The sequence below is a fragment of the Dama dama genome, chromosome 3, assembly GCF_033118175.1.
Source record: "Dama dama isolate Ldn47 chromosome 3, ASM3311817v1, whole genome shotgun sequence".
NCBI classification, from domain to species: domain Eukaryota; kingdom Metazoa; phylum Chordata; class Mammalia; order Artiodactyla; family Cervidae; genus Dama; species Dama dama.
This window is the reverse complement of record NC_083683.1, coordinates 58,991,407-59,003,473: the sequence shown is the minus strand read 5'-3', so window position 1 is coordinate 59,003,473 and position 12,067 is coordinate 58,991,407. Positions and strand designations below refer to the sequence as shown.

At 36.0% G+C, this 12,067-nt stretch overlaps 1 protein-coding gene across 5 annotated transcripts in view; it reads left to right on the top strand.

The window, feature by feature from the left end:
- RAB3IP (RAB3A interacting protein) overlaps positions 1 to 12,067 on the top strand; it is a 49,429-nt gene that overhangs the window by 31,214 nt on the left and 6,148 nt on the right. For all 5 annotated transcript variants that reach the window (XM_061130218.1, XM_061130204.1, XM_061130211.1 and 2 more), the window contains 4 exons: positions 2,954 to 3,031; positions 4,057 to 4,260; positions 7,636 to 7,764; positions 9,217 to 9,329. In XM_061130218.1, the coding sequence (XP_060986201.1) occupies positions 2,954 to 3,031; positions 4,057 to 4,260; positions 7,636 to 7,764; positions 9,217 to 9,329 (524 nt within the window). The remainder of the gene's footprint in view (positions 1 to 2,953; positions 3,032 to 4,056; positions 4,261 to 7,635; positions 7,765 to 9,216; positions 9,330 to 12,067) is intronic.

Here is a 12,067-nt window from a genome sequence, read left to right as displayed (position 1 = left end):
AAAGTCATAAGTGGCACTTCCCATTTCTTTCAAGCCACAGAGACAAATTTGAGCATGAACCTTCATTATGATGAAGATATTAAGAATTCCCTATGTACTAGGCACTGTTCTAAGACATATGTACTTACTTATAAATTATGCACATATACTGACACCCATCATAATATTACATACATATAAAACACAAAAGTTTTAAAAAATAATAAAATAATGAAATAATAAAAATACTTAAATTTTTTATAATGCAGAAGTATTCTCACTAAAACATATTGTATATGTGTATATTTATTTAGTGAGAGCATTGTGATTGAATGTTATCTTGCTTTTGAAACCTTGTTTTAAATTTATGATCCAGATGATGATATGGTCTAAATTCCATTTTTAAAATTTAGATGTAATGCTACTGATAACTCACAGATATACTCATCTGAAAGGAACGAGTATGTCTTTTCCTGTAATAAATCATGATACTGAGTTTTCAGTCCCATTGCTAGTTATGTGAAAGTTTTTCCATAACATTCTCTAGTGAATTTTTGTCTTCTCTAATGCCCACAAATTGTTTTTGAAAACTAATCAGAAGATGGTGAATAAAAATTATTTTTAAAAAAGAAAAAAAAAGATCAATTAATTTGAATCACTGCTAACCAGAGAGGAAAAAAATTCTGTCTTCAACGTTTGTAAATATATGGACATGAATGTTTGTATAGATCACAGGTCTGCAAACTATACCCTGTAGGTCAAAACTGGCCTATAAATACTTTTGTGCAACCTAATGAGCCAAGGTTGGTTTTTACATTTTCAAATGGTAAGAGGAGGAAAAAGAATTGAAAAGAGAAATATTTTGTGACATATGAAGACTATGAAACTCATATTTCAGTGCCCATGAATTTTTATTGGAATGGCTACACTCATTGATTTATTGTCTGTGGCTGTCTTCACACTATAGCAGCAGAGTTGAGTCGTTACAATACAGACCATATGGCTTAGAATTTTGAACTACTTACTATCTGGCCTTTCTAGAAAGTTTACTGACTTTGCTGTGTAGATGATACTTACATAATTTTTTGGTTTCAGAATGACAGTGATAGAAAAGTTTTCAAGCTCATATATCTTTTGATGTCTTTTGTCAGTTTTTAAAATCCTATGAATTATCATTTTAGATACTCCTCTTGCCTCATTCTAGCTCTTTTCTCTTTCCTTTTTGGACTCCAGTTATATTTATTTTAAACCTCTTCAGTACATCCCTTATATCTCTAAGGGTACAAATCACCCCAAGTTTCAGCTCACTTTCCTCAGTTTACTTCTTCTGGATCTTGGTCCTCTGGTTCTTCACTATTTCGTTGCTCTCTATTGCCTTCAAAAACATTAAAAAAAAATTTGTCCAGCTTTTAAAAACTATTCTCTGTAGGAAGTTTGTTCCAAGTTGCATGGTCCGCCATTAATGAAAATGGAATCCAATTCTAAACATTAAACAAGTATTCTCTCCATAGCACATGTTACTTCTGGATTCATAGTTAAAATGTCACTTATCTTGAAGGATTAGATTAGATATACTTATTATTTTTAAACTACCTGTCAAGTAGTATTTTAATGACAGCCACTTGTACAAATTCAGCACATCTGAAATACTGGTTATTTTTAAAAGAAAAATGCTTATCTCACTATTAAAGTTGATAGCTCCTCCAGGCTTTGACACAAAATAGCCAGCATAGTGGTGCATGGGGTATTCTGACAGTTAATCTCATCTCATTATGAGCATTGATAGTAAAGCTTTTCTTATTTAAAATAATGTCTGTAAATCTATTATAATACAAGGGCATATAATAAAAATAATAATAATAATACAAGGTGCAATGTCGTTACATACTCTGAGAGCAAATGAACAAATGGGAGTGCCATCGTGGAACTCTGGTGTGGAGAACCTCCACCCTTCCCTGAACAGTCGACAGACCGAGGGAGGGTTCTCTTGTCAAACTGTTAAACATCTTTGAAGCTGATTTCTTTCCTTCTGCCTTCCATCACTCTCTTCCTCATGAACAGTAAACTGAAGTTCTAAGATCTATGCTCTCACATCCTGGGGGATTGTTGGAAGCACCCTCTGTACTGTTCCAGTCCACCTTCATATTTTATAGGGATTATTCCATACAGCAGAGAAAGCTTTTCAAAATACAAATAACATAACGTCATTCTCTTTCTTAAAAAGCCACAAGGCTTCATAATAGATTTAGAATAAAATCCAGAATTTGTACTCATATTTTATTTGATTATTAGAATGTCTTCAGAGTGTAAGCTCCTTAAGAATTATCAGCGCCTGAAACGGTAGCTCAGGAATAGATGTCATGAATAAATGTTGTGTGAATAAAGGAGAAATAAATACCTAGAGTTTCATATATTTGGTACTAAAAAATTAAGATCTTACGAAAGGATAAACTCAACCTTTTTCTATTGCTCTGCACAAAATCAAGATTTAATATCGATTTGTGAGTATGTTTATTGGAAGCTCTAAGGCTTCTCAGCTGTTACTCCTATAAACTGCAGCATTACTGATGTGTTAGTATTTTTGCTTGTTTCTCCTGTATGTCTTTGCTCTGTGTAGTAATATGAATACAAATTATAAAAACCTAACTGCAAAGAAGTTGGGTTTGACATGCGAATCATGACTTTTCCTCCTTTAACATTTGCAGTCTTTACACAAGTATTGATTAGAATGATCAAACTAACCCTGCCTGCCTCTGTGGTAATAGATACTAAAAGAAGGTACCTATTCTTTATTCCTAATAATTGATCTGCCTGATGACAGTTACTGCTTCTTCAGCTGTTGACATTGAATACTTAATTTTGGGCAAAATTTTCTTAGTGTATCTTTGTTTCAATCATAGACACCTGTTGAAAGATTTTTGGAAACAAATGCTAAATACTTTGTTCCCAAAATATGAGATGTTAACTTTTTCAGGAAGCTCATAAGATGGTGAGAGAAGCAAATGTCAAGCAGGCAACAGCAGAAAAACAACTAAAAGAAGCACAAGGAAAAGTAAGTTTTACTGCTTTTAATAGGATAAAATATAATTACAGTTTGAAAAATACCTTGATGTTTATTGGATTTGTTCTGATTATAAAAGTAGTTCTTACTTTAGAAGATTTTTAAAATTACAAGACACCATAAAGAAGAAAATAGCTACTACATAGAATTAATAGTGAACATTTGGTGTACATTTATATTAGAAGCAAATAATTTAAAGCTTTGTGAATCACACATATTATCAAAAGGATTATATAATTACATTTTAAAGTCAGTTATTTTTTAATTCACTAAAAAAGGCACTGAATGTTACTAGAGTTACTATTTTAGAAATGAACTGCACCTAATCATAAGCTCTTTTTAAATATGAAGATTTTGAAAATTTACATCCATTCAGTGACTCAGTTGTGTTCGACTCTTTGCGACCCAATGGACTGTAGCATGCCAGGCTTCCCTGTCCATCTCTAACTCTTGGAGCTTGCTCAAACTCATGTCCATTGAGTTGGTGATGTCTATGGCCATACCGCCCTGAACACACCTGATCTCATCTGAAAATCCTCATAGTGAAATGTGAAACATTTTGATAATTTTAAAATTTTCATCTGACATTGTGAATAGCAGCTGAATCCAGACTGTATGGGAACATCAAAAAACTGATTAAAAATTAAAAAGCCCTCCCAAAAAAACCGTTTAGCTTACTTTTCTCTTATTCAGTTCAGTTCAGTCGCTTAGTCGTGTCCGACTCTTTGCGACTCCATGAACCGCAGCACGCCAGGCCTCCCTGTCCATTACCAACTCCCAGAGTCCACTCAAACCCATGTCCATCGAGTTGGTGATGCCATCCAGCCATCTCATCCTTTGTCATCCCCTTCTCCTCCTGCCCCCGATCCCTCCCAGCATCAGGGTCTTTTATTACTCCATAGGAAATACACATTAAACTTATGTTTCATCTCTGAAAGTTACCAAATGGTTAACATTTAGCTGCATCTGTTATAAAACATATTCAGTATATGTGACTATGATGATTTCTTTTCAAGATTGATGTACTTCAAGCTGAAGTAGCGGCATTGAAGACACTTGTATTGTCCAGTTCTCCAACATCACCTACGCAAGAGCCTCTGCCAGGTGGAAAAGCACATTTTAAAAAGGGGCATACAAGAAATAAAAGTACAAGCAGTGCTATGAGTGGCAGTCATCAGGACCTCAGTGTGATACAGCCAATTGTAAAAGACTGCAAAGAGGTAACTCGTCCAGGACTGTCCCCTCTGACTCTGTTGATACTTAGTAATTCTCATCACTGAGATGTTGGTTATGATTTTTGCCAGCAAAAGTTTTAGTACAAAGTATTCAGTATTAAGATGGGGGAGGCTTTGTCTAGAGCTGGCTGCTTTCAGGGATTCTTCCGTTCCCTTCTCTACCTGGCTGACCTTGGAGTACCTGCTGGAAACTTGGTAAGTTTCTTAATCTCGATATTTCATTTAGGGAGCAACTGTTGTGTGTTGTATAAAGGAGAGTGGGTGACTTTAATGATCTGGCTAGTCAAAATTTATTGCTTGCATGCTCTAGCAAAATGTGAATATAAGAAATATATGAAAATATTAGGTGATTTTCTTGAAGAACGGTGCATTGTTTTTACTTAAATTCTGGGAGAAACAATTTTATATCAGTAAGGAAGTCCTGGAGTTAATTCAGATAATTAAGCAACAAAAAATAGAACTGATGGTAAGCTTATAATTTTATAAGGTATGTTATGAGGATAGCTGAGATAATGTGCTAATACTCTGAGTTGTTTTGAGTAAAAATTGTGTAATTGTAAAATAGTTTTTACTTACATGTGTTGAGAAAGCATGTCCAAGGGGATTGATCACTAATTAACAAGCAGCCTTCTCCCATTTTTTTTCTTGAAAGTTGTATTTTACATTGTCGAATTCAAGTCTCTCATTAATCTTTAAGAAGCTGTGCTTGTTTAGATTTTTACATAGAAGCCAGGAGTTTATTAAGTTGAATAACCAGGCCTGCTGCTCATTTTAGTTGAATTGCATATTGTTTAGTTATTCATAAAAAAAAAGATGCTGGTGAGAGAAAAGTTCAATACTTGGTTAAATCTGAATGTGATGAAATTAAAATTCACACTGGTTTCTGTTAAATATTTAAGAAACTTTTGTAGTCATAACTTTAATTCTGATTTCTTTCAGTATTGATAAATAGCATTTTTAATTGCTTGGTACAACTTGTACTTTTGCTGTGGTTTCTCAGTGTGTGTGTACCCTTTCCTCCCTGTTGTTTACACTAAGAAAATTTAGATGTTTCTTATGGAATGTTTTAAAGTTTCATATTTATGAAATTCCTTAAAATATGCATATAGGCAGCATATAACATTTTGCTTTTTGGCTATATCTTGTAATATTTTGTGAAAAACTTGTCAAAATATTTTATTAGACAAAGGAAACACATAAATTTGGCCTGTGTAAATTTTAGATATAATAGTTGGACAGAAAATGGAACATGTCCATGTTTCTATAGAAAATGTGATGGGGGCATTCAGTCATGACATTTACAGTGTATGTTCTGAAATCACTGAGCACACAGGTGCATGCATGCACACACAGTTAGGCAAGGCTTTGAGATCAAGTCACTCAGATGTGAACTTTTACTGGTTTCTTGCTTGGTAACCTTGGTCAAGTTATTTTATCTCTCTAAACCCTAGTTTCTTTATCTATAGATGGAGGTTATAATATTTATCTTGCCCAGCTTTGAGGATTAAATGTTTGTGAAGTGCTTATTACTATAGTTCCAGACAGAGTCAGCTCTTAATAAGTAGTTTAAATTATTGCCTTTTAACTAGAATCTTTTCTCAGAACACTACTTACCCACTTTGGGTTTTCTATCCATCAAAGGGTAGACTTTACAAAGAAAATTAATTTGTAAATGTATTACTTATCTGCTAATATTTTTATCCTTTTGCCTTTAGCTTTGATTCAAGGAATTTGTGGATTGGGATGAAAAAAATTCACATTGAGATTGCCATTATACACCTTAAAGGAAAGTCTCTAGGAAAGCTGGGGTACAGCCAGTCTTTCGTTACTTTCACATAGACTGCACGCGCATCTGATTGAGCTGTCCTGGAGGCCGTAGATGCAGTCCGTGTGTCATTTACAGGCTATCTAGTGCTTCTGGACAAGAGTGGCTTAGAGCTGCGGGCGGGTGAGGGACACTGCTCTGTGTTTGGGGGGCTGGGGGCTGGGTGGATCCTTATATGCTGATGGGCAGGATTGAGCTGGGCTGAGGGAATCCGAAGAGAATACTTGGGAAAAAGTATTAAATTGGAAGGAAAGAGAGGAGACAACTGGAAGAGTGAATAGGAAGGCCGGTGCCCGCTGGATTTATTGGTAACTCAGATGGTAGATACTAGATGTTGAAGTGACAAAAAAAACCTAAATGAATGTTTTATACTTGAGATAGTCAATTTAGGAGACTGTGTGTGTGTGCTGCGTTTAGTTTTGCAGCTTATACAGTAAAAATTTAGAAAATTCTGGAAATGCCTTAAATAAGCTGAACAGTTGGTGTCACTTTTGACCCCAAAATAGATTTCACAATTTGGTCAGCCTCTACTTATTTAAACACTTGTTTTAATTAACTTGGTTCCAAATTGTTTATTTTCAGAAGACTTTTGTGTTCAGAACAGTGTGCACCTGCGCCTTAAGAAGAGCTCCAACATTAGTGCTACACTTTTTTTGGTGGATGGGTAATGGTAGTGATCATTGACACCATAGTGGATACATTGAAAAGCACCCACTAGTTATTTGGGAGTTTAGATAGTTTTTTAAAAAGAATGAAATATTGCCATTTGTAGCAACATAAATGGACCTAGAGAGCATCATACTCACTGAAGATGTCAGAAAGAAAAACACAAATATGATCACTTATATGTGAAATCCTAAAAAAGGTACAAATGAATTTATTCACAAAACAGAAACAGACTCACAGACATAGAAAGGGATCTTTTGGTTGCCAAAGGGGAAAGGCTGAGAGAGGAATAAGTTAGAAGTATGAGATTAACAGATATACACCCCTGTATATAAAATAAGCCAAGAATTTACTGTATAGTACAGGGAACCATGGGCTTCCCTGGTGGCTCAGTGGGGAAGATCTTGCCTGCTAGAGCAGGAGAGGCAGGTTCAGTCCCTGGGTGGGGAAGATCCCCTGGAGAAGGAAATGGCAATCCACTCCAGCATTCTTGCCTGGGAAAATCTCGTGGACAGAGGAGCCTGGTGAGCTACACTCCAGGGGGTTACTAAAGAGTTGGACATGACTTAGCAGCTAAAACAACAACAGGGAACTATATTCAATACCTTATAATAATCTATAATGGAAAGAATTTGAAAAAAAATATGTTTAATTGAATCACTTTGCTATACACCTGAAACAAACAATATTGTAAATCAGCTATACTTCAATTAAAAATTGCTATCCTGTATTATAACTAATCAAGAATGGTTCAATTGTTATTTTAAATAAAGAATATTTGTTTTTTGGTAATATATTAGGTTTTGGTTTTATAAAGTGATTTTCTGTTTGTACTTTTTTTAAAGTTATTACATGTTTTCTTTTGTCAGGCTGACTTATCCCTGTATAATGAATTCAGATCTTGGAAGGATGAGCCCACAATGGACAGAACCTGTCCTTTCTTAGACAAAATCTATCAGGAAGATATCTTTCCTTGTTTAACCTTCTCAAAAAGTGAGGTAATTTTAAAAAACTTTAATAGAAATGCAATAGAGTTGTTCCTATACCTTTTACTTAGACATGTTGCATATTTTAGTATCTCTTACATAAAATAATTTATAAAATGTCATGTTTTACCATTTTCTCCGTTCCATATTAGTATCATAATAATTTCTTGGCATTCACTTACTGATCCTCCTTCCTTATTTGAGCAGAGGATCACTCACACTGCAGGGTGCTTTGCACTGGAGTGAAGTATTAAATATGTTAAGGGGGTAGGGCTTATTTCTGAACTTTTAGTCCAAGAGTCAGTGTAAAGGAGTTTCTGTACACTTCAAGCTGTTTGTTTGGTTTATCTGTTTGTGATTTTAAAACTCCTGTTTAGTTCCTTCATCTTTAAAATGGGGAAAAAATTCCTTCCTTGCCTGGGTCTCAGGGTTGTTAAGACAAAACGAAGTCAATTAAGTAGATAGAAAAACTTCCCTGGTGTCTCAGATGGTAAAGCATCTGCCTGCAATGCAGGAGACCCAGGTTCAATCTCTGGGTTGGGAAGATCCCTTGGAGAAGGGAAGGCTACCCACTCCAGTATTCTTGCCTGGAGAATTCCATGGACAGGGGAACCTGGTGGGCTACAGTCCAGTTCAAAGAGTTGGACATGACTGCGTGACTAACTTTGACACTTTCAAGTAGACAGAAAACCTTAAAACACTATGCAAATGTAAGGTCATAATTTTAATTTGTTCTTACATGCGGAAGGTTTGTCTACAAATATCCAATCAATAAGTGTTTTTAGAAAGTTTAATCCTAAGAGTCTTTAGAGAATTTAATTACAATACTACTTGTAAGGAGAAGTTAAGAGGAAGAATAAAATGCTTTTGATATATAGCTGTTAGTCAGTATGGCTCTGGCCCTAATTTTAGATAGATTGCTACGTATGAGTAATCTTGCCAGAATAAAGTAGTTTGCCCATTTCGTCAGTTGTTTATCAGTTACTGCCATCTCCATCTGGGCATTTAATATTTGATAATTCATTTAATTCTTTTGTATACTCTTGTGCACATAAATACGAGATCATTAAATATATAGTTCTGTTTAATATATATTGCTCTGTTATGATGACCAGTATTAAGAAATAATGCATAAATTTAGCAAAATCAAGCATTAGGATATTCATTTTGAAGTGACTTTAATAGTGGATGTTAATTGTGGATAAGGGGTGATCTGGAATTAATGTCTTTTATTTCCTTCCAGAAAATGAGAAAAGTTACTTAGCTGTAACTGAATCACTTTTCGTAACAATATTGAAGTTACAAAATAATTCAAACCATGCTTATGTGGTTTCTTTCTTTTTCATTAGCTAAGGCAAATCTAGGGGGACTTGGGGAAAAATAATTTTTAAACATCAGTTTACTGTGAACTAGAATTTTTACATTTTCCTGTCAGCATCTAATACTTTTCTGTGTTCTGTGAAGTTGGCTTCAGCTGTTCTGGAGGCTGTGGAGAACAACACGTTAAGCATTGAACCAGTGGGATTACAACCTGTTCGATTCGTGAAAGCATCTGCAGTTGAATGTGGAGGACCAAAGTATGTTTTCAAAATCATGTCTTGTGGAAGAATACTGAGTTTTAAAAATTTTATGTATTGTAGTTAGTTTAATTTTTTCTGGTTTTAAATATGGTTAAATCTCTTGGCGGTTTTCTGTTTAGAGTCTGTGCAGCCCAGAGACCAACCCGCAGGCAGTGTGGGGATTTCAGATGTATCGTCAGTGGAGAGCTCTTTAATTACAGACCTGTATATGGGATCCAGGTAGATCAGGTGTCAGAAACTTATTTTTTTTTAAACCACATATTGTAATCCATTACCTGATTATGAAATCTCTTTAATGGGTCATAAGCAGATTTTCTTTTTGTTATACTTTCCATATTCTGGGCTTTTTATATAAAATATTTTTTCCTGAAGTTTGCTGTCAAAAATAATTTGAAAAGACAGTGAATTAGACCAGGTCTTACCAAGCATGAAAACAGGTTACCAAAAAGACTTGGCTAGTCCTCTCCTTCAGTACTCTCATTGTAAAGCTTTCTCATTTTGATAAAGAAACATTTCTGTCTTCATGTGTAAGAGATATTTGACAGTTGTGTACCTTCAGGAGTGACTCCACATTTCATAACAGAACAAGGTTTTTTCCAACTAGTTCTGGGAGGAGGAAAGACTGAAACCAGCAGTACTTAAAAACCTTTGGCATAACTGTTTAAAAAGTGACTTTGAAAAATTTAGGGGAAGCTGCTTAGTTGGTTAAAAACTGGATCAGTATGAGGGGACTGAAGAGCCCAGGAGAGCTCGTATGCGTGCATGCTAAGTCGCTCAGCTGTGTCCGATTCTGTGCCACCCCATGGACCGTAGCCCGCCAGGCTCCTCTGTCCATGGGATTCTCCAGGCAAGAACACTGGAGTGTGTTGTCATACCCTCATCCAGGGGATCTTCCCCACCCAGGGATTGAACCCACGTCTCTCATGTCTCCTGCATTGGCAGGTAGGTTCTTAACCACTAGCATCACCTGGGAGGCCCAAGAGAGCTGCTAGCTAGCAACAATTGAATCCTATCAGGCAGGCTGTTTGAATGCAGAAGAGGAAATGCTGGTTGAGATGAACTGCCAGGTCTGTTAAAGCCAGGTGTGGGGGTTGTCTGGTTCTTCCTGTTTCCTGTTACGCACACTGCAGTCTCAGCAGGATCAGTCAGTGCTGGTATTTGGGTAACTGATTTTTCCAGTCCTGTGTTTGCTCGTGACCCACAGGTCTGTCCACTTAGAGCTGTGTCCTGTTTTATGCTCCCCATGCCAGACTTGTAGTGTATGGTGGCCTCTGAATTTTGGGGACGAGATTTACATTCCTAGATTCTACCCATCAACAAACTCCTGGGTATTTTTATCCTGATCTTTAATGATAGCAGTTATTGTACTTCTGAGTTCTGTGTTATACCTTACTTTACAAATAGCAGTTTTTATTGTATGATTTTAAATTTATAGTTGCATTATATCTATCCCACATATTAAATGTGCAATATCATCAAATGAAATCTCAGTTACAGTAGATTTTTACAATATTTTACTAAAATAATTATACTGAATGAAAGTGAAAGTCACTCAATCATGTCCACCTCTTTGTGACCCCATGGACTATACAGTCCATGGAATTCTTCAGGCCAGGATATTCTAGTGGGTAGCCTTTCCCTTCTCCAGGGGATCTTTCCAACCCAGGGATCAAATCCACATCTCCTGCATTGCAGGTGGATTCTTTACCAGCTGAGCCACAAGGGAAGCCCAGGAATTCTGGAGTGGGTAGCCTGTCCCTTCTCCAGTGAATCTTCCCGACCTAGGAATCAAAGGGGGTCTCCTGCATTGCAGGTGGATTCTTTACCAACTGAGCTATTTAGGGAACAATTTACATAGTTAAGGGTATTGTGCTTGTGGAAATGGGGCCAGAAGCCAAGATGTTTGCAGTGCATATTGTGTGGAGAAAACTAAAAGAAAATGTTGTCTTTTCTTTTCTTCTTCTTTTTTTTTTTTTTAATGAAATGTGAAGTATGGCCCCGGCTAAGGCTCTTGTGGATGAGATTGTCAAGACAGTCAGTAAGCGAGTGTCATAGTGCTCTGGGAATTTTGTGGAAAGCAAGGTCACTCCACTGGTGGTGATCAGAACTATTCTTGGAGGGGCTTTGGTTTGATCTGGACTCAGAAGCATGGGTGGAATTTGGATAACAAAGACTGAAGAAGGGAACAAGGAAACTACGTTCAGTGGATGATGAGTGTATGGGGAGGAAAGATGTGTAAAGAAAGGGGTTAGAGGTGACCGGTTGGATGGGTGATGTGAGCTTTTGGAAGTTAATAGGAAGGGCTCTGGTTTACAAGATGATAGATGCAGACTTAGACACGTTGACATCCTTGAGTGAAAATGGCAAGCAAGGCTTTGAACTCTTGGGACTAGAGCTGTTGAGATACTGAGGTAGTGTAGTATGTTTTTTTTTTTAAAAAAAATTGGAATTAGAGCTCAGAAGACAGCATTGAATTCTAGCTCAAATAAAAATATATTAACTTCAGAAATGAGATAACTTAAACACTTTATTATTTTAAAAGTTGATACTTAAAACCATTTTACCTGAGTCATCTGAAAGTTAGAAAAATAGTAGACAAACAGATATATGTCTGCTTCCAGAAGAGCAGTGTAAAGGTGATTTTTATCAGTTTGATGGTACTTTTTTTCTCTTGTATAAATTATACTTAAAATAGTATAGTTCGAAGGACTTTTAACGTTTGTGCCTTAACTTTG